This window comes from Pleuronectes platessa, chromosome 6 (genome assembly GCF_947347685.1).
Source record: "Pleuronectes platessa chromosome 6, fPlePla1.1, whole genome shotgun sequence".
NCBI classification, from domain to species: domain Eukaryota; kingdom Metazoa; phylum Chordata; class Actinopteri; order Pleuronectiformes; family Pleuronectidae; genus Pleuronectes; species Pleuronectes platessa.
The window spans coordinates 3,050,853-3,072,283 of record NC_070631.1 but is presented as its reverse complement, the minus strand read 5'-3'; the positions used below and the strand labels follow the sequence as shown (position 1 = coordinate 3,072,283).

The window sequence follows — 21,431 nt, the reverse complement described above, 5'->3', positions numbered from 1 at the left end:
AAATGTACATGAAGATTGACGTCTTACAGTTTAACAGAGAAAACAGGAATACAATCAAATAAAGAGAATTTGAATTAAGAAAACATACATTTTGCATATGAAGTAGCAGAGTTAATTATGAAAATTAGAATATTTCATATTTCTATATATATCATAACACACACCTATCCTGATAAGTCTTTGAAAAACTCACATTGACAATTTTTATTACAATTTATTGATTTATATCAGTTATCTTCTGATCTATAATCGTGTTAAACTGTTCATTCTGTACTGTGGCTCTTCACGAGTAATGGTTTTTGAAATACGCCCAGAAATTTATATTAAAAACATTTGCTAATGGACACAAAATAAAGTAATTCGTTAGCTGCAGCTGTAAATGCATCCGACATTAAAAGGTTTTTTTTGTACAAACTGTACTCTCGCATCAGGGGTGAATCCTGGGGGCGGGGCCAGGGTGAACTCAGATTGACCCCTGAAAAGTCTTACTCATATAAATAAAAATTAGAAGTTATTCACAAATATAGTGAATGATATGCAGTGTTTTTGCTCAAAAGCTAAACAGCTAACAGTAATAAGCATTGAGTAAGTAAACTGATACAAGTACATTTAGAGTGTTTATATGTATTCTAATAGGAATAACTGACACAATTACATTAATAACTAGAACTACAAGTTAGTGTGTTATAAAGGTTTATATTATAAATGCTACATGGGAGTTAAACCGGCTTCATCTGCTCAGTCCAGTTTCTGGGAACTCAGTCAGATCACATATCGAGTACAGCTGTCTGTCTGTCTGCTTCTCAGAAGGTTCATGTGAGTCTTAACAACACAAACACACACACAGACACACACACACTCGCTGGACCCTCCGAGCAGAGCGGGACCTGATGGCCCAGAGTCACATCGTGGCCAAGGTGTATTTACAGGTGATTATATCAGCTAATCGGTGGATTACAGCATGTTGAGTCCACACAAGCCCGTAAGCTGCCGGGGAAAGACAGTGCGGTCCTGTGGGATTTTCTGTTTAATCTGGTCCCACAATGCAGCGGGGCCCCTCCCGCTCTCACATCTGGCCAGCTCGGGATTTACCGTTGTAATCCTCGATTTTAAAACTATTTTATCGTGCTTTACCGCTGATACGTTGGACTTTAATTACTAAAATGCAGCTTTCTATTTTAGCAATGAAGTAATTACACGTTGCTGCTCTATTAGCCTGTGCTTAGTAAGTAATGAGGTTGTGCCACGGTGGCTGTAGGTCGCCGGGCATCCTGATCCAGATTATTCAACACACAGAAAGATATTCTAACACACAGGGGCTGGAACCTGGAACCTTTCTACTGCAGGAACAGTTTCTGAATCCTTGTTTTTTTACATTTCCTGATAGAAGCTTGACTGGTGTGCAGAAGGTTTCCCTCTGTGCACGCTGCATCTGTCTGATCACACGTGGTGTCCCTCCCAGCAGGAGGTCCGGTGAAGCTGCGCCGCTGCACACAGCTGGGGCAGCGGAGGGGTTAACACCACTCGCTGTGGCAGATGTCAAAAACCATGCTGTAAAAAATGTCCGATTAACACAAAGGGGCACTTTGGCAAATCCTGATTATGGGAGCACTTTCGTTTATTAAAACGCTGCCAATCCCCTGTACTCTTTCTGAGCGGGGATTAAAACCAGGTAGACACCATTGTCTGTCCAAACAATCCCTCTGTAAGGCTCTGGCTGTTTTCCTGGTGCCCTCGCAGACCTACGGACGGCTGGCTGGCCGGCCCCGGCTGGCTGGTTGCCTGCCTGTAATCCCACTAGGGGCTTACAGTATAGGTCACTACTACCGCTACACATTCCCATTCATCAACATCATCCCCTTTAGACGGACTAGGTGATTGGATTTAGGACATGTTTTACAGGGGCAGAAGAACCAGGGAACAGCGAACTGAAGCGTGTTTACAAGCGCTGTGCTGTGAAAAGGCCCCGTGGACGAGTGGCGGCCATATGGAATGGATAACCCACGTGAACATCTGCCCTCGATCAGCACCACGCAGCGCCATCAGGCTGTGGAGGCTGTGACCCTTCACATGCTGCACAGGAACATCTGGTTCTGCTCTCACGGATCCCAGAGATCAGCGGTGACCAGTCAACCAGCTGAAGAGAAGGATGATTCCTCCAGGTGGAAAACGGATCTGTGAAGTCAGCGGCAGGATCTGATTGGTGAACTAAACAGCAGACGTTCAAAAGAACCAACTATTCATACTCGGCCTCCTCTAACTCTTCAAGTGTCACTCATAATCCTCACGTCTGCTCCTGAGTTCTGGTGTTTAAATAAAGTCACAGTCAAATTGACCTTTGCCCTTTTGGACAGAAAATTCTCATCTGGATTTTGATCTTAGGACATTTGTCGAGAATTAACACAAACGTGTTTTATGAGGACACAATGACCCTTGAACTTTGACCTTTGATGACACTATATTTAATATATGACCCATAAACATCCTGATTTTCCTCAAAGGAGGTTATGTTCTCACCCCTATTTATTTATTTGTGAGTAAGCAAGACAGATGGGGCGTCGATTTCCAAGATAATAATTCCTGGATCTTAATTTGTTAATAATCTGTTACATTTATGAAACTGATTTCTTACGAATGTGTGTAATCTGCAGCAGTTTGATGGAATTTAAGGAGACTGCTGGGCCTTGATGGAGGAACGAGTTCTACTGAGTTCCACTGCAGTTGTATTTGTATTTTACTTTCGAGCAGTAATGACACATTTTAAAGTGTGAAACTCGGCTGAGAAAACTCTCTAATACAGTTTGACACATTCCTCTACTTCCTTCTTTTGTACTTAAAGGTCGACATGTGTGGATTCACTGAGTCTGCAATATTCAAACATCACCAGGTTATTGGTCTATTACTGCCCGGAAACATTACCTCAAGTACTGCACTTAGGTCCAGTTTGAAGTTCTTATACTTCACACGTGTATTTCAATTCCTCCTTCACCACATCTCTTTAAAATGTATGAATACTTGTTCAGATTAAGATTTTTACAAGTGCTTAATGTTAAACCAGTGATTTCTCCTCTTCACCCTCGTAGATGGTTTCATTTAAACAATTTTCCATTTTATATATTTCACAAAAAGGCAGCAAACATTAGAGAGAAGAACGGAAAAACTCAAAACTGTTTTGTTTGTCTTTTCTATCGAGCATCTCACGACCCCTCAGGTTTCTCTCGTGACCCTTTGGAAGGACCCGACCCCTGTGTTGAACCACAGGACTAAACTAAGTTTGGTAATACTTTGGTTGCAGGGACGCTTCTTTTACTTTTAATTCTTCCGGCATTACAATGCAGTTTTCAGTCTGTTTTAATGTTTTCATATTGGTTCTTTTCCCTAAGTGAAGTATCTGAGTACTTCAAACTACTCTAATGCCTTGAACAAAAACTAATCACGACTCCTTTGTTATCGTTCAATCCCCAAACAGCAGCGGGAAGGTGATAAACTTATATCACCAGCTGCTCTCTGGAATTAATTCATCGCACAAAGACGTGGCATATGCCAGAGGATCAAATTTCTCTATCATCGTAAAAGTTGTGTTGTTTTCTAAATTGAAAGAGCATAAGGTCCCACTTTCACGAGACGACGTAAACTCCTCACCTCAATAATTGTATCAGCTTATAAGAAGCTTACTGTAATTCCAATATTGTCTTCTTAGGGGCGGCCGCCTAAAAACACGAAACACAAATCATTTCACAAATTAAATGAAAACCCCCCCGTTCAAAGGGAAGCTATCCTGGAGGAGCACGGAGGGATTAGCATGTAAGTCCGGCACATTTAATATTTACGGCGCAAAATCGCACAATTAATCTGACAATGTGTTGTGTGTCTAATACCTGGTCTGACGAGGCCCGACATCATTATCAGTGAGGTGCACAGGGATGGGCGAGGGGGGGGGGCTCTTTAACCAATAAGGTTTGATTGAAAGTAAATAGTGCCACCACATTGAAACTGCACGTAAACAATCGTGTTTCGAGAGAGTTGCTGTTTTAGATCTGGTTAAAACGAGATCGGAGCGGCAACTTGGATTTTCCATCAGCCTGAATTGTCTTTAGAACAGTTCCCTTGTGTGATTTATATTCATAACTTTGAATGACTTTCTGAACTTCAGAACTAGTCAAAAGAGAAGCTCTGTAATTTAGTTCGATATAAACCGTGACAGCAACTACACAAACATTGTGCTTTGCCTTTGAAGACAAACTGACAAACAGGAAGTGGTTCTATGAATGTTTTTGCCACGATGGAGGTCGACACCCGCTGCGTTGCAACCACATCTATATCTACATCTATCTATATCTATCTATCTATATCGATATCTATCTGTCTATATCTACATCTATGTATATCTACATCTATCTATCTATATCTATACATCTATCTGTCTATCTACATCTATCTATGCAGCTGTGTGTGATTTATATATAGGTTTACGGTGATGAACCATATCTTTATATCTATCTATCTATCTATCTATCTATCTATCCATCCATCTATCTATCTATCTATCTATCTATCTCTCTATCTAGTAATAGATAAATAGATATATAGTTATATTTGGGGGCATTAGCCCAGGGACCCATAAAAGCTAGAACCGCCACTGTCTTGATAAGAGACGTTCAGGGACACTTTAAATCTCGGGAATCTGGAGACACGACCCTCAGATGCGGCCTCGTGCGAGCTCCTATAACAAATCATCAGCAGAAAAACAGGAGAGAGTTTCCTGCAGGAGGTGCTGCTGAGTTTAAAGGGTTAACGGGAGGAGGCGCAGCTCCTCTGGGTGGAGTGAAGCTCTCCGAAGTTCAACTCACAAATTAGCCCCGAAGGCTCCGCTGCGCTGTGTCTGAGTAGAGAGAGAGAGAGAGGGAGAGAGAGAGAGAGGGAGAGAGAGAGAGTGAGAGAATAAAGAAAAGACGCATCAGCTTCGTGCGTGAAAAGATTCAAACAACCGTGCGCGGACATGAGCGACGTGAGCGAGGAGGCGCTGCTGGACTACTTCTCCTCGCGCGGAGGGAACTCGGGCAAAGTGAGGAACGCAGACATCCTGAAGACCTTCAAGCCTTTTATTGGTCACGGTGACGCGCAGCTGCGTGGTGAGTATCCCGCCGGAGGGTCGTGGATGAAGGTATATGGAGGAGGAGGAGGTGGGGAGGGGGGGGGGGGGGGGCCTCGTGTTCTCCAGACGCCCCTCCATCATGTCACTGATGATAACATGCATTTTTAATAACTCTACACCCCCACCCACAGTGCTGCTTCAGACAGCCCTCCATTGCTCTGGGTTCCACACCAGATTACATCTGGTTTGAATTAGAGCTCCTTCATGGATCCACAGTTGCTGCAGGAGTTGTGTCATTTCCTCCTCTCTCCCCCCCCCCCCCCCCCCCCCCACACACACACACTCCAGGGGCGGTTGTAACAGAGCTGAGGACCAGAGGCTCTGACACATGATGCAGCTCCTCACACAGAACAATGATCCCTCAGCGAAATGAGGAACCATAACAGATGAACACTGGTTCCCACCGTGTTGGTTGGTTCAGGATCCCAGTGTTTACTGTGTGGTTCTCCCTCCACCCACTGACTCCACATCTGCTGATGTAACCCTGAATCATCGCCAAGGCCAGGAGGCTTCTCGTATTTCTACTGACTAACGGGTTTGGGAGAAAACTCACGTGGGAGTAACTCGACAGATAGATATATATACAGATATACAGATAGATAGAAAGATAGACAGATATATAGATTGATAGATAGATAGATATACAGATATACAGATATATAGATAAACAGATAGACAGATAGATAGATAGATAGATAAACAGATAGAAAGATAGATAGAAAGATAGACAGATATATAGATTGATAGATAGATAGATATACAGATATACAGATAGATAGATAGATAGATAGATAGATAGATAGATAGATAGATAGATAGATAGATAGTTAATGGGTATTTTAGTTTGTTTACAGTAGGTACAAATGCGTTATTACTATTTTCAAAATCCACATTCTACCTTAAAATAGCATGAAGAGGATTTATTGATTGCAGGGATGTCAGACTGTGTTTTATCTTATCTCTTCTTTCCCAATGCAGATGCTCTTCCCATTAAAAACCTTCAGAGATCAAACACATCAAAGACTAATCACAGAACGTTTGCTCTTAAATTCCATCTTTTGTTTTTGGCCCAGAAACCGATTAACGAGCTCGTGATGATTCATCGTGTTTCTGAACCTGCAGAACCTTTATTTATTTTTTGTTTGAACCTTTGGCACTGACACGGTAACATGTTGGATCCTCCCCTCAATGATTATCCAAAGTGACCTTGTGTTGCTCCAGATGCAGACTCAGCAGTGCAGTTGTTGACAGAGGTTTAGAGAGAGGCCATCTGACGCCGCCGTCCAATTAGAAGAGTGCTTAGAGTCTGTCCTAGCATGTGGTCGCAGTGATTGTGATGATCGTGATTTAATCATAATTAAGTCCACATGCATGACTGGGTGCAGACGTCTCTCTAATGGGCTCGCTGTCCGATCAGATGGGAGAAAACTGGGGCAGTGCAGTGGTGAACGGGGGGGTGGGGGGGGCTGTGTGCACATGTGTGTGTTTGTTTTTGCGAGCTGCTCGTTTCTGTCGACCTCTGGCTAATAAATAACGTACACGACGCGACTCGCCGCCACCGAGCGATGAGGAATTCTTTTGTTGAGGCAGACGTAAGTGTCGGCTTCCCTTTGGACTTCCTGTTGTTGTGAACCGCACAACCATCCCCAACTACACACCGTGTCTTTCCGTCCACACCAGGAAAGGGAAACACTCCAATTGTCCCAGAAGCTGCGTGTCCCTGTTCACCTTCACATGAATGGAATACCTACGCCTGGAGAAAAGAGAGAGAGAGAGAGAGAGGCCGCTCCGGACCACAGAGTCGGCACATGCCTGAATATCTGCTCACGTAGAGTAAACAGAGACAGGGAGGTTTATCAGCTGCTGTCTGTTTGGTTCCCACAGGGAAGGTGGTGGAACGTGACTCAGGGTTTGTGTTCCTGCTGGGTTCTGAAGGGGAACATCTCCCTCTGTCCCGTCAGGAGCCTCAAATCCTCCTAATGCCTCCACTTAGAAACACAAACCCTCGACTCATCCACCGTCATGTTATAAACCGGCCCTCACACACGTGTCTGTCACCCACATGAAGCCACATTTCTCTTTTTTACTCTCACGAATTAAATCCCAGAGTATCACAGAACGGGGGGGAATTCTCTAAAGAAGCTATATTTAGTTTTCTGTGTTTTTTCCCCTGCAGCTAAATACAGAGAAGAGTTCAAGCTCATCATCGACCGGATCGCTGTGGTGAAGTCGGAGAATGTGAGTATTTGAATAGTTTTACCTTGTGTGGGTAAAACTCTGCTGCCATGTTGTTCTGCTTTTATATTTCTACACTGACGCACACATAGTTGTTATTCCGGTGAAAGTATTTGTGACGTAATCAAGGATCGAGATCTGGTAACTTTTCCTCCCAGGAGACGGCAGCTGCAGTTTTCATTTCCCCTTTTTAGACGAATTAACTTTTGCAAGATTATGTAAAAAAACTGCTGCTTTGGTTCAGGGAGCTCTCTCACCTGTACAGTCACCGTTCTTACATTGTGTGCATCCTTGAAATCTAATGATTCCTCATAAATCATTTCTTTAAAGTTTTCTATATCCTCTGTTGTTTACATCCAGGTTTGTTGCCGTCTCCCTCTTTCCTACCATTGTTTTGAGGCATTCCTGAAATGCTCAGTGCAATGCAGGCATCCCATAGGTCATAGTGTCAGTGTGAGGATTGTGTGTTACGTCCTGCACGTGCACAAATACGTCAACAACTGCACAGAAAACCTTTATGTGATGCACCAGGAGATGAAAGCTCAGTTTAGCAGGAAGAGAAAACTATTGTCTGCCTCTGTGCAATGTTCAAGTTTCTGCTTTTCAACCAAATCTTTGTGTCTCAGGGTGAGAAGTTCCTCGTCCTGAAGAAGAAGTACAGGCAGCAGCTGCAGGAGCGCGATGCCAGACATCCGGACTCGGACGGGGACGGACAGAGACGTCTGAGTCCGTCCAGGACAGAAGCCACCGCACAGTGGGACTCGCCCAGTGCCACCACTCCTCCTCCTCCTCCTCCTCCGCACCAGAGACAGGATGAGCGCGCGTCACGTGGGGAGGTGAATATATGAAGCTCCTTGTTTATTTCTAAACAAGGTCATCTTTGTTGACGCCTCTTCGCTCCTCGCACGTGTCGGCATCTAACTAACGACGGCTCTGTGGCACAGGGGATAAAGCTCCTCGGATGGGGGACATGTAAGTTAGTGAGACCCGAGGGACGGTCAAAGGGCTTATGTCTTTACATAAAGGACAGATCTGGACTAATGCACAGAAGCACTTGACTTTTGTGAAGATAAACACGACGCGTTATATGTTTAATGCACAGTAATCCTCTGGAAGTACTCCTACATATTGTTCCTGCAATAAACTTGAGCGTGGAACCATAGATTTAAAGGATTAACGTGTCTCATGCTGCGGGTTGAACGTCCTCCTCACACGTGTTGTGCTCAAACAGGCCCTAGAGTAAACATGATGGTTCCACACCCAGATGGGGAAGGATCGACTCGGCTCAGGGTCTGACCTGCAGAGAGAGTTTGTGTTTGTAGCTCAGTGAGAAGCTGTTCAGAGTTCAGCTTATAATCAATACCTGACTCCTCCCTTTTTCTGAATCATCGACTTAATTATCCCGTGAGGAAAAACAGAGCAGGTTTTGGTTTTTAGGAAAACTTAAATATTATATAAAGGCTTCATCTCACGAGGAGCTCTCCCCGGCTTGCAAGCTGCGGTTGTTGTTGCCCAACTCTGATAAACACCTGATAGTTACAAGTACAGTGTCAACAGAGGTAAGACACTTAAAGACAGACACTTAAAGTATCTGCAAATGTCTCAAACACAAACCCCAAATAAAACCAGGTTAAACTAAACAGGCAGGACATGTTTGCTTCCATGAAAGTGAGAACCTCTTGCTGGATTATACAAGAGACTGTTAATTCAAGACTCATGTAGAGAAATTGCTTGAGGTGATGTTCACGTTCTATCAGATCACATTCAGATGCACGTGGACACACAAACACTTTGTTATAGACACATCCGTCAACTCAGAATGTGTAAAAACAACATTTGTTTGACGCAAACATATGAAATACTTGATTATTTGTATATTGAGAAGTGATCACAGGAGACACGTTCAGCGAACAGACGAGCTCAGCAATGGTCGGTTGGGATCGGATCCCTTCAGGACAGATGTTAACAGCTGGTGTGAACTGTTCTCCTGCAGGAGCAGCGGACAGGAGGAGTCACCACGCAGCTCCCTCCACCTCCTGTCATCCACATCCACGTTCCCTCAGAGCCCAGCACCGGGGAGGAGGAGCTGGACAAGGACTCAGGGTCAAAGGTGACAATTTCTCTGATTGAGAGGATATATACACACATATGCATGTTATAATACACACAGATACATATTATACATGCATTTTCACTTCCATCTTTATGGGATAAACCTACTGAGATTCACAACTTGCTCATCAGTGATTTAAAAACCTCCAACTTCACCTGCTGCTGCATTAAAGTAACGCACAGATTCATGCATTAATAGTTATATTCTGAAAATATAAAACAAGAGCTGAAAGAAATAACTGTAAAGTCAGCGGCTACCTTTTATAGTTTATTGATCTTTTCATCATTTTCAAGCTTTTAGACTCTGAAATGAGAAAATGAGCCATTTTCTTTTCTTTTTCATATTAAATAATAAGTAAAACGTTATTAAAGAAGAATTAAATGCATATTAACTGATAATTGAAATGATTAATTCATGTTTAATGGTATCTGTCTCAGTGGCTGCTGTTTTTTTATCTATATTATTTAATCTTTGCATTTATATCCATATCTATCAATACTCACTTATATCTGAGCAGTCACCCTCACTGCAGTGGTCCCCTTGTCCCCCACCAGGTGGCGCTAAGTAAATTACCTGGATTTGTCACCTACAGCAGTGGGTGGAGGGAGGAGCGGTGGGGGGGAGGAGGAGGAGGAGGAGGAGGAGGAGGAGGAGAAGGGCCGGTGTGAAGATCTGCATCTAAATGAAGCTCCCTGTTATTATGTAGAGCGGCAACATGTTGGAACTCATTAGAAAGATAATAATCACTTGTGTTCATCACAGAGGTCACAGAGAGATATGTGGCTTCGCTCCTCGCTCGGCACAATAGACACATGAAATATGTTGGAATGTGTGAATGTGGAGCCACAATGGGATTAAGTGCGTTTGCTGAAGGTATTAGTTCCTTTGAACTTTGTGTTTAAGGCCCTCGACGGTTGTTTCATATCAAAGAAGTCACCTGGCTCCTTGTTATTAATCATGACACCCGGGGCTGGAAACTGGGAAGTCCGTCTCCCAGAGGCTGATGGGAAATTTAAATTTATTAAATCATTATTTCAAGGGAAGGATCATTCCTTTAAATTTTAACACATATATCAGGAAGTGAGCGTTTTCCTTCCCCAGAATATTAATTGATCTTTAGCTCATTACAGTACATTTCAATAGAGAAGATGTGTGTTGGCTGAAAGTATTTGTCCTGGGCATATTCATAGGGTACAAATAAATCACAGCCCATAAATAACAAACATTAAATGAGAAATTTGAGTTTTAAATCCATGTTGAAGAAAAGAAAATCTGAGATTTAGAGAAGAAAGTCTTGAAGCTGAAGAAAGTTTTAATATAACATGAGAAAAGAGTTGGAACTTTTTAATTTCACAAGAATAAAGTCGGAATATTACGACGAGAAAATATGTTATGGAACTTAAATTGTGGCTTTGCAATTATAAAGACTTAATTTATGAGAATAAAAAAAAATCTGTAGGAATTAGAAATTCGACTCATATCTGAATCCCAAATTTTTGACAAATCTCATTGTAACACTTTGAAAACTTTTTGAAGACAGATGTGACCATCGATGACATCACGACCAAACTTTCCTTTTCCTTCCTTCTCCAAGTCTGAGCTTCTTTCTTCAGATTAGACATAAGAATGAGAACATTTATAAATCCATGTATAAGCTTTTTTAAATATATAACCAAAGTCCTGATACTGATGAGGCAAACTATTAACTAATCAAATATGACTCAATAAGACGCTATCTTATTGAAAGAAGTAGTTAAAACTCTGTGTCCTTGTGGTAGTATAAAACAGTGATTCTCAACCTGGGTCAACAAATATAATATAAATATTTATTAAATGATCAATTTTAGTTTTTTCCTTAAATTGTGTGAAGCAGGGATAAGATGTGAGTCCGACTGGATGTTAGTGAGTCTGTGTGCGACTCAAAAAGTTTCCGATTCACTGATCTTAGAGCAAGTTGATCCAATTTAGGTCAATTTTATATGTTAAGCACAAAATCATCTCCTAAATTATCTCACTTCACTTTCCACCAGTCGATGAAGCCAAAAATAATCTTCTTCTGATTTAGATTAAATCCTAAAATTCACACAAAAAGCCCCAAAATACATAAATAAATAAATCACCAATTCCAGCTTCTGATTTATCTTCTGTGATATTAAACTAAATATCTCTCGGTCTTTTTCCTCGTTGTTATCGTCCTCAAACAAAAAGCACTGAAGGAATGGACGTGTGTCAGAGAACCACCGGCTGGATAAATACCCCCCCGATCACCTGTCATGTTCAGCTCGCTGACGTGTGACGTGAAACTGTTTCCACATCGTTTTCTGATCTGAGAACAGTTCGCTCGCTCCATCATAAATCAGCCCAAGTGACAGTTTTACACTCTCGACTGTGAGTTCCTCCCATCGACCGCTTCAGGCCCGAAAAGGCAACGACCACAACAACTGTAGGTTTGTTGTTTTTGGGGGTTAATTGTTAATTGGATTGTTATTCATTACCCCTCGTGTGTGAAAGTGTCACCTCGGCCTTGCTCTCCCATTACCTCCCTCTCTGTCTGTCACCCTTTGGTCGCGTCTCGTCAGCTGGAAGCAGCACAGCAGCGTGACCTCGCTCTGAGTGTGTGTCTGTGTGTGTCTGTGTGTGTGTGTGTGTGACGGGCACAGTTCAGTTAACGTGTGTCACCTCTGAGTAACAGTTGTTCTGTTTCCTGTCTCTCTCAGTCGGAGTCGGAGCAGGACGAGGAGGGAACCGGCAGCTTGGGCTCCGCCGCCGTCGCCGTGAGTCCATTTTAGTTTTTTGTGTCTTTTTTCCCAGAGGATGTTTGAGAAGACAGGAGGTGGAGTGACAAGTGTAAAGTGAAGGGAGAGCAGCTTCATCTACCATGTGACAGGAAATGGAAAAACAGGATGTGGATAGTAGGGTGTGTGTCTGTGAGTGTGTGTGTGTGTGTGTCTAAGCTCCTCTCTCTGCTCCAGCTCGATCCTATAGAGAAGGAGTGGATCTACTCGGCTGCTGGTGCTCGGGTCCCTGACCTCTCTCAGCTGCTCAGGCAGGACCCCTCGCTGGCAAACAAGAAGGTACAGCCCCCCCCCCCCCCCCCCCCCCGTTCTCCCTCTGAAAGGACACAAATTGGATCTTGTTCTCAGATTTGTGGCCATCTGCGGCGAAAGGGACACAACGCAATGCATGATGGGAAGAGAAACTCAAACAGCCACAGTTTCAAACTAAATTCCAGGTTCCACAAATGTTTCAGGAGGAAAAATCTAATTCCAGATAAATTAAAACTCAACAATTCAGAATCAGAATCAGAATCAGAAAGTATTTATTGCCAAGTAGGTTTATACCTACGAGGAATTTGCTCTGGTTATTGGTGCACACAATGAACATAGAACATAAAAACATACAAACACAATAAATACAACACACATAAGAAAAGCAATAATAAAAAAATATATATATATATATATTTACTCACTATTTACTTCTTATTTACGGTTCTAAAAGTAAAGATTTTACTGGATTGTCTGTACTTAAACTGCGGATTAGAAAATAAAGCGTTTCATTCACCGTGTCTAGGTGACTTCCTCCAGTATATCAGCGTTAAGTCTAAACACATATTCAAGCAAACATAACTTCAATTAATCTGATTTATAAAATCCATCCTATTATCTTGAATATAATACTTTTTTTTAAAGTTGTTTTGTGCAGTAAAATACTTCTACTGCACTTAATTAATCCCAAATACACATTTTAATGATCCAACCTTTCAGCCTCTCAAACATCAAACAGCAGTGACGTGAGGACGCTGTGTCCTCGACGTGTGAAAGTTACTTTGCATGTGTCTGAATTTCTTTTTTACTTCAGTTCCTCTGACTTTGTTGTTCCTGAGACTCTTTGGTCAACGAGGACTAAACTGATATCGTCTCACTTCTCGAGTTCAGATGATTATTAACGGTTTTGTGTTTCTTTTCTTTTGGGGGCGTGTCCAACCAGGACTTCACCTCTGTAAGTATTTCACGTGTCTCGTGCTGCTCACTGTAATTTGATGTTGTTATTTATTAAGTCGCTGTTGTTTGTGATGTGATTTCTGACTTGAAGCCTCTTGTTGTTTCCCTCTGACGCTCCTGACTGATGGGGACTGTCCTCTCAGGGGGTAAGTGTCCTCACTGTCTCTCACCACCTTCAGGCTGAGGCTGCGTCCACACATCCACGCCATCGCTGATTCGTCAGGCTCCTGTCACATGACCTCCTTCCCAGAAAGAAAACAGTCAGCCTCGGCTACACGTGTAGAAAACAACATGGAGAATCAATTAGAAGCGTTGCTGAGCTGTTGTCTTCACTAACAGATGTTGTGTAGTTGAATTCTGCATTTTTAAGATAAGATAAAAACGTTATTGAGCCGCACACCAGGGAAATTCAGTTGTTACAGCAGCAGGCAGCTCAGAATAGAGATAGACGAGAGAGTACAAATATATAAATGAAAAGCAATAGATATAATAAATTAAAGTAAATAAAAAATAAAACCAAGTATGTACATTATATACAGCTTTTCACTTTAGTGGTTTAAAGTAAAGTAAAGTGGCACAGAAGGATTTAAAAAAAGTAAAAAACTATTTTTACACAAGAAAAAAACTTTTAAACTTCAGAAGAAACCGTTTGTACATAACAACAAATGTGCAAAAAGTTATTTTCGGTTTAAAATAGAGCAAATAGTATAAGTTAAAGTCGTATAAATATGATACAACTTCTTGTGTAGAAGAGGAGAACGTGAGCCGAGATGCTCATGAGGACAGAGATCATTTTAGTTTGAAAACGCCATTTTCATTAGTGTGGCTGTGGGTGTGGCTTTATGTTTTTCAGAGTAGAATCCAGCTCTTTGTGAAAGTTACGTCCATCACAACAAATCATATCTCAGCTCTTCGCCTCTCGAACCTTTCCACCGATTCCTCCAAACCTTGTTTTGCTTGTGTAACTTTCACCAGCTCACCCAGAGGAGGCTTTCCCCTGTAGCGGCGTTCCGAGAAGCCCGTGTTAAAACATCCAGATCATGCATTTCAAAAGGTCCACTATCAAAAGGATTATGAAAGATAGCTTTTTAGCTCCTGCGCCCCCCTGACAACCCAAATCCTTTTATTTGTCTCCCTGTGCGCTTAAGAGATTTGAGCTCATGTTTGTTGTCCCTCCCCTGTGTCACAGTTCTCACACTGTCCTGTGGCCGTGGCGGACCACCTTCTAAGAGTGGCCCTTAAGCCCCTGCCATCCCCACCCGGACAAGATAGCACGGCCGCCATTGAAGTGCAGGGAGATGTAGGGGGGGGGGGCCGCTGGGATTAAGGAGAGTCTTAATGCCCCACAAAGACTTCACCCACTTAAAGATAATCTGAAAGTAATAGAGCAGGCTGGGATTAATTGTAGAACAATGCTGGTTGTGTCCCTGGGAAGGTGCTGAGTCCCCCCCCCCGGGCCTCTTTGATGTTCCCTTTAGCCTTCAGCCTTCCCCTGTGCAGCAGAGGTGGATGCCCCGCCACAGATAACGTACACTGATACCCACAATCCAGAAGGACTCATGAGAACCAAAGGGCCTTAGATCCCAGGTGCTGGTGTATTTGATCCGTCCCGACTTTGCTCCGCAGAAGTGCAACCGACAACCCCGGGGATTATTACTCTTCATCCTGAGGAGACTTAAGTGTTTCCTGTTCTGACCAAATGTTTGTCGGGATCAGGTGGTTTTAGAGAAACGCTCTCGAGCAGTGGTTTAACAGTGAGGTTGCTTAAAAGTGAAGATCTCCTGTAAGTCTCCCTCTCTCTCTCTCTCTCTCTGTCTCTCTCTCCCTCTCCCTCTCTCTCCCTGTCTCTTCCTGCTCGTGACGTGGACCTCTGTCTCTTCCTGTCTCTTCCTGCTCGTGACGTGGACCTCTGTCCCTGCTGTGACGGACTTCCTCCTCCACACAGTTTGTAAGTACATCATTAGCTCATCACTCCTCAGCGTCTCCCTCGAGTCCAGGGCAGCATCGGGCTCACGGCTCATTGTGTCGCCCGTCGACGCCGAGCCCTCTTCAGCCTCCACTTCCCTCACTGGGGAGCGCAGGGTGGGGGGGTGGGGGGGGGGGGACACGGCCGTCCCCGAGTGACGGGACAGGTGGGGGGTCGCCCCCGGTCGGTGGAGAGAGAAACGTGAGGCTGCAGGAAGGGAAGACGCAGCATCCTGTCCTGGCCTCGTCCATCACTCCTGCCCACGGGGGGGGACCCGCCGAGCCCCCTGTCACAGAGCCCTCTGGCCCATCTGTCTTAAGATGTGACAGAGGACAGACAAAAGAGATGGAGACACTCCAGCCAGACGGCATCTATCACAATCTGTCTCTGAGGCGGAGAGGTGAAGCAACATGTCGCTTCCTCATCCCCCTCAGTGGACACAAGCAGACATTTTTATCTGGCCGGCTGCTGGACGAGCTTTTTGTCCCTCGCTCGGCACGATTAGCATCGTCCACACAAAGGGACGCGTGTAGGCCCGGTTTGTTTCTCAGAGGTAAACAAGGGTTTTGTCTGGAACAAGAAATACTGGGTCTCGTCCTCTCAGCTGTTCGGGAGGTAGTTCTGAAATCCTCAGACTCCTCAGAAAACTATAAAAAACTTTTTTTATATTTCTAATCCAGGTAGACAGAAGACAAACTGATTCAACTTCAGCTAAAATATTTGTCTTGTCCAACTTCCATTTATGTTTAGATTAGAAAATATTGGTAAACGTGAAGAACAGGGAATAAAAAAATTCTAATTTTGCAGCAATTTTAATTATTTTTGATCCATAAACTTGTTAGCAACAATTTAATCTTGTATCCGATTGAGTTAAGACTTTTTTTCTTAACTTAGTTGATCAAGTTTTAGAAAATGTATTGTTTTATATAAAAAAAAACGAATCTATTTATTGATGTCAGGTAAATGTAATGGCGTAAAAAGTCCAATATTTTACTTTGGATTGTAAAGGATCACAATTTTAAAATACCTGAATATTTGAAATACTTAATACATAGTAGAATAGTATAAAACCTAATAATAGAATATGTCTTTAATCTCCATAACTCCTTCTAAGATCCATGTGACTGCTCTTCAGCTCCACATAAGACCAATTTAAAAGTTATAAAGTCCCCCCCCCCCGTCCACTGTGGAGGTGAAACTCCTCCTCTCTGCCGTGTGGGGTCTCGACCTCGGCCGGCGGACGTCTGTTGGTTGTTCAGTCGACATCTGCAGCGCCGCTCGGCTCCACCTGCTGATGACCTGTAATTACAAAGCTTCAAGTGGTGTCGCAGAGAAGATCACAGCTGAGGACCGACAGGTGGATGTGGTTCGCACGGGACCGGTTCGAGTTCCCTGCTCCGAAACATGTGTCTGTTATTAAAGCATCGGCACTTTGAGTATCTTAACATGTGGGTGTATCTGTAAGGGAGGGCGGGAGGGCGGGGGGGTGGTGGGTGGGGGGGGGTGGGGGGGGGGCGGCTTGTTCCCCTGCTTGACGTGTGCTGACAGTCGCTGGGTGATGTCTGGGTGGGTCTCCCCTCTGCGGGTCACACTAACATCATCAATCTTCCCCCCCGGTGACAGGCGGCCGGGCCCCCCAACCGTGGGCACAGGGCCGTGTTGTTTTGTAATTAGGCTCCGTTAGATGGCAGGAAACCATCTCTCCATCCCTCCTTCTCACCATCCCTCCATCCATCCATCCACCCCCCCCCCCGTGCGCAGCTGGGCCCTCTGCCCTCGCCACCGGCCAATGAGAAGCTGCCCTGGCTCGGCTTGGGAAGACGCCACAGGGATTACCGAGTGGTGGAAGTGTTCATGTTCTTAACTTCTGTTCTGGTTCCTCACAGACGGCTCTGCACTGGGCGGCCAAGCACGGCAACGAGGACATGGCTCTGCTCGTGGTCAACGCCGGTGCTGATGTCAACACCAAGTCAGTGAGTGTGTTCTTCTGTTTTTCATTGATACACAATAATGTCGAAAAGGGGAACTCCAGCGGGTTTCAGGACAAATGTGCAATGTGTAAACTTCAAAATTAGGACAAAGAAAAGTTTATCAATCATCAATATACAGAGGAAACGTACAGTGATGTCACACACAAGCATATTCACAGAAAGCACCAAAGCACAACACGACTACAAGCCACACAACAGGAACACAACCACAACGGAAGTGAGCGACAACGGTAAAACGAGCATGAGTTACTTTCTGTGGTTGAATTTGTCTTTTCCAACAAAAGGTGTCATATTCAGCAGCCACATCCAAACGTGCACATGGATCTACGTCTGTAAAACAGATCTGAACTAAAATGAAAAACAAATCTCCTGCACTTTACATGCAACAAGTTTGTCCCACAAAAAATTTGGTGCAAAAACCGAACCTAAAACATAATCAGGGTTGTTTTTTATATTTCAGACTTCAGAAACACTCCTCCAGAGTCGTGCATCTTGATAAGAAATCTTAATTTTGTGTGTAAAATCAGTGGAGTTTCCCTTTTAGACCTATGCTGCTTTGCATTTAGCTTTTTTTTGTGACGTGCACATCCTCTCCTCTTCTTTCTTGCAGCATGTGAGTATCCCGGCTCCTATCCGGCCGTGCTGGGCTCTGCAGAATAAAGCTGCTTTGGTTTGAATCTGTTTGAAACCACAGGACCACAACAAGGCCACTGGTTTGTTCTGCCCTGTCCCTCGGTGATGTAATGGTCTCCTAAATGATCTCTGTGAAGATGCAGCTGTGCAAATGCATTACAGCAGCACGTGTTGCCGGGCGGCGCTAATAAATCACGTCATGTCACGTTAATTGTTTCTCAAAACACTGCGTCCGTGTGCACGACTCCTGAAAACTCTGCAATTTTCAGGGAATTACCAGGCAATTATGTTTTTATCATTATCGGCTGTTTCCATAACCTCTGCTAATTTGTCTCTTTCTTTTTTCTCTCTCCGCTGTTTTCATTGGCTGCGTTTGGGGCCTGGAACCTCCAGGGGGTAGGTACCGAACCAACACCCTCCTCAGCTCCCCCCCCCCCCCCGCATGTCCACAGAGAGTCAAACTGTCCCTTCTGAACTCCTGGGTCATAGAAAGAAGAAAGAAAAACACTTAGAAACTTGACAATTAAAGGTTTTGAATTTTCTATTTGAATGTTTTTCCTCTTGTCTTTTCTTCTGCAGGGTTACACGGCTCTACACATCGCAGCGTTACACGGGCACCGGCACATTCTGGACCTGCTCACACGGAGATATGGTAAAAACCGTCTCTCAGTCAATGTGTTGCACCTCGATAAAGCTGCTCTCAGACATTCAATGAACTCCGGATTATCTCTGGACATTCTCCTGAGGGGCCGTAAGTTAGAAGCTCCGGACTTTCTCCAGAGTTTCTCCTGCCAGACCCCCCCCCCCCCCCCCCCTAGTAAAAACTCCGGATAAGGTCCAAATGAGCTCATGTGTCGATGGATTTCTGGAGAATCTCCTGCTGTGTTGTGCATATGTGAAACTCAAACGCTGGAGAAACTCCGGACCAAACTGTGAGGACATTCTCCAGATCATTCTCCAGAGTGGCTTGAATCGATCATGAAATTGGCTGAATAGTCCTTTTACACACATTTATTTTCTCAACTAAATATAATCGATGATATAATTCTGTCCCACACGTTTTTACAGAGATAAACCCTTTATTTCTATTGGTTCTTTGATGGTTTTACTTTTCTAAAACCAGTAGGATTAAGAGGAACAACTGGTTTCAATCTCATGTGGTTTATTTATCTTTTACCTCTGGATTAGTAGTTTTTTTTTTAGGTGTTTAGATAAATGTTTAGACGAATCTTACCTGCTGGTTTCTGAGATTTGTTTTTTTTAATTCTTATCAGGCGCTAAAGAGAACTTGAGGGATTACAGCGGCCACCTTGCCTTCCACTATCTGAACGTCAAAGAGCCGGAGGGTCCAGAGGAGGAGATCGAGCTGCGTGAGTCATAAATCATTTAATAGATAATAACTCTTAGTTTAAGTTCATGTAAAAAGTAAAACACTAAAAACATTCTCTCATCGAGTTAACACTTGTTTCCCTCTGGTAGCAGAGCTCCACGTCACTCAGGCCAGGGAGCGGAACAGGAACAGGAAGCTGGTGACCTTGTTCCACTCTAAGAAGAAGTGGGGCTCGGCCGAGGAGCTGGCGCCGATCGAGGAGGAGAGGACGGCGTCGCATCAGCTCGTCCCGCCGCCGTTCAGACCCCGGAAGTTCTCACGCTGAGGAGAAACTCCGACTTCTGACTCAGACATTCTGGCTTTTACGTTCATATTCACACGTAACGTACAACCCCCTGACCCCCCTGCATTTACCATGAAGTATTAATACTGTGTGTGTATATTTAGTATGTACACACACACACACACACAGACACTCACACACTCGCTGATGCACCTAAAAGCTCGAACAAGTACTGAACACCAAAGCTTTAACTCTGAATTAAGAATCGTGATGCTGCGCCTTTAAAAGTTTTATTAAAGCCTCTAAACTTTACTTCATGTTTTTAAATATTACTTATGCCTTAAAATGTCCAATGACCTCAGGCTACAGTGATTCTTTAAACTTCCTTCACGCTTTTTTGTGCTGAAGTTCTGACGATGAACTTCAGGATGAAGCTGGTTTTATTCTCCATTTTAAAAGTTAAAATTTAAAAGTACTTTCAATCGCCACAGATTTGATGTTGTTGTTATTTACAGCAGCAGGTGAGAGTATGAGGGACATATGATTTGTTTTGTTTATCAGCCACAATATTGCAACCATCGAACGTCAACTTACCAAAATCTACCAGACTATGAAACGATGTGTTAAAGATCCTGGAAAAGAGAAAAGTCAAAACAAACGTGTTTTATTCACACCGTCGAGAAGAAGTACTACATTACCCACAATCCTCAGGTGTATGAGCAATGTGTCTGATTGGTGAATTTGGCTGTTAACACTGAAATCTTTTACCACAACCACGAGAATCCTGTCTGCTAGGATCAAGTGGTTCGGCTCCACAGCCCAGAACCACCAGGACTTCTCTGAAGCAGGGATCAGTCGCAATGCTTCATGGGATATGTAGTTCCTTAAAATACTTATGTACACAGTAGTTGCCTTTTTTTTTTTATTTAGCATTTTCAAATATTATTTTGCAGCAAATCAAATGTGTCACGGTCACGATTCATCTCGTAGCTGCTTCCAAACTCTTTTTATGAGGATTTTCTTAAATGTCCTTGGTGAAAATGAAGAGAAATTAACTTTGTTTGAAGGGCTTTTGTACTGTTCATCATTTCCATTTGTTGTGATAATTGTGTAATGTAATCCAAAAGGACCAGCCTCAGTTTCATTATTTGCACAATATTTATACAATGAAGATATTTTGGTATAAAACTGTATTTTATATCAAACCGTTCACTGTTTTTTTGGAACTAATACTTGTTGTTGTGTTGCTGCTTCACTGTTGCACTGGAATTATCTGCTCGTCCTCATAAACCCAGCAGAGCAACAACTTGTGATAAAGCTTCTTTCTCTCTTTTCCTCTTTTCTCCGTGGGATGACCATGGAAATTCTTCTAAAGCCGCTTTTGATCTTTCCTCAACTACCTGACTTGGCGGGCTGCAGATGGAGTAAATATGGGCCCCGCTAACTCTCCATACGGCTTTAAACCTTAATTCCTGATTAGCTGAAAAGGGCAGCACTTGCTTTCGGGCCCTGGATATCACACAACACAGAGGGGAACAGGGGCAAGTGTTTTTGTGCTTCATTTTTGAAGCGGGGATGTTTTGAGGGGGGGGGGATAAGAGGGAGTTTCTGTAATAGATACTTATCTTACTGCCCTCAAGCCCCTCAAACAAAGTCCCCCTCTGAAGAGATTATAACCCAGGGAGGGCACATTAGCTCTAATCCCATGCTTTGAGGCCTCG

The 21,431-nt window shown here is 43.5% G+C and overlaps 1 protein-coding gene across 1 annotated transcript; it reads left to right on the top strand.

Moving 5' to 3' along the window:
• The first annotated feature begins 4,703 nt into the window (after positions 1–4,703).
• On the top strand, positions 4,704–20,915 carry LOC128442791 (ankyrin repeat domain-containing protein SOWAHC). The gene is made up of 12 exons (XM_053425365.1): positions 4,704–5,132; positions 7,332–7,393; positions 8,017–8,226; positions 9,384–9,500; positions 12,221–12,277; positions 12,476–12,577; positions 13,494–13,505; positions 15,453–15,455; positions 17,360–17,452; positions 18,677–18,749; positions 19,372–19,467; positions 19,577–20,915. Exons 1-12 carry the CDS (start codon positions 5,000–5,002, stop codon positions 19,750–19,752), a joined length of 1,134 nt encoding a protein of 377 aa, XP_053281340.1. The 5' UTR covers positions 4,704–4,999; the 3' UTR covers positions 19,753–20,915.
• The last annotated feature ends 516 nt before the right edge of the window (positions 20,916–21,431 follow it).

Coding starts and splice junctions, on each gene's coding strand:
- LOC128442791 (XM_053425365.1), top strand. CDS start 5,000: ATGAGCGACGTGAGCGAGGAGGCGCTGCTGGACTACTTCTCCTCGCGC. Junction 8,227..9,383: donor AGCGCGCGTCACGTGGGGAG/GTGAATATATGA, acceptor GTTCTCCTGCAG/GAGCAGCGGACAGGAGGAGT. Junction 17,453..18,676: donor TCAACACCAAGTCAGTGAGT/GTGTTCTTCTGT, acceptor TTTCTTCTGCAG/GGTTACACGGCTCTACACAT.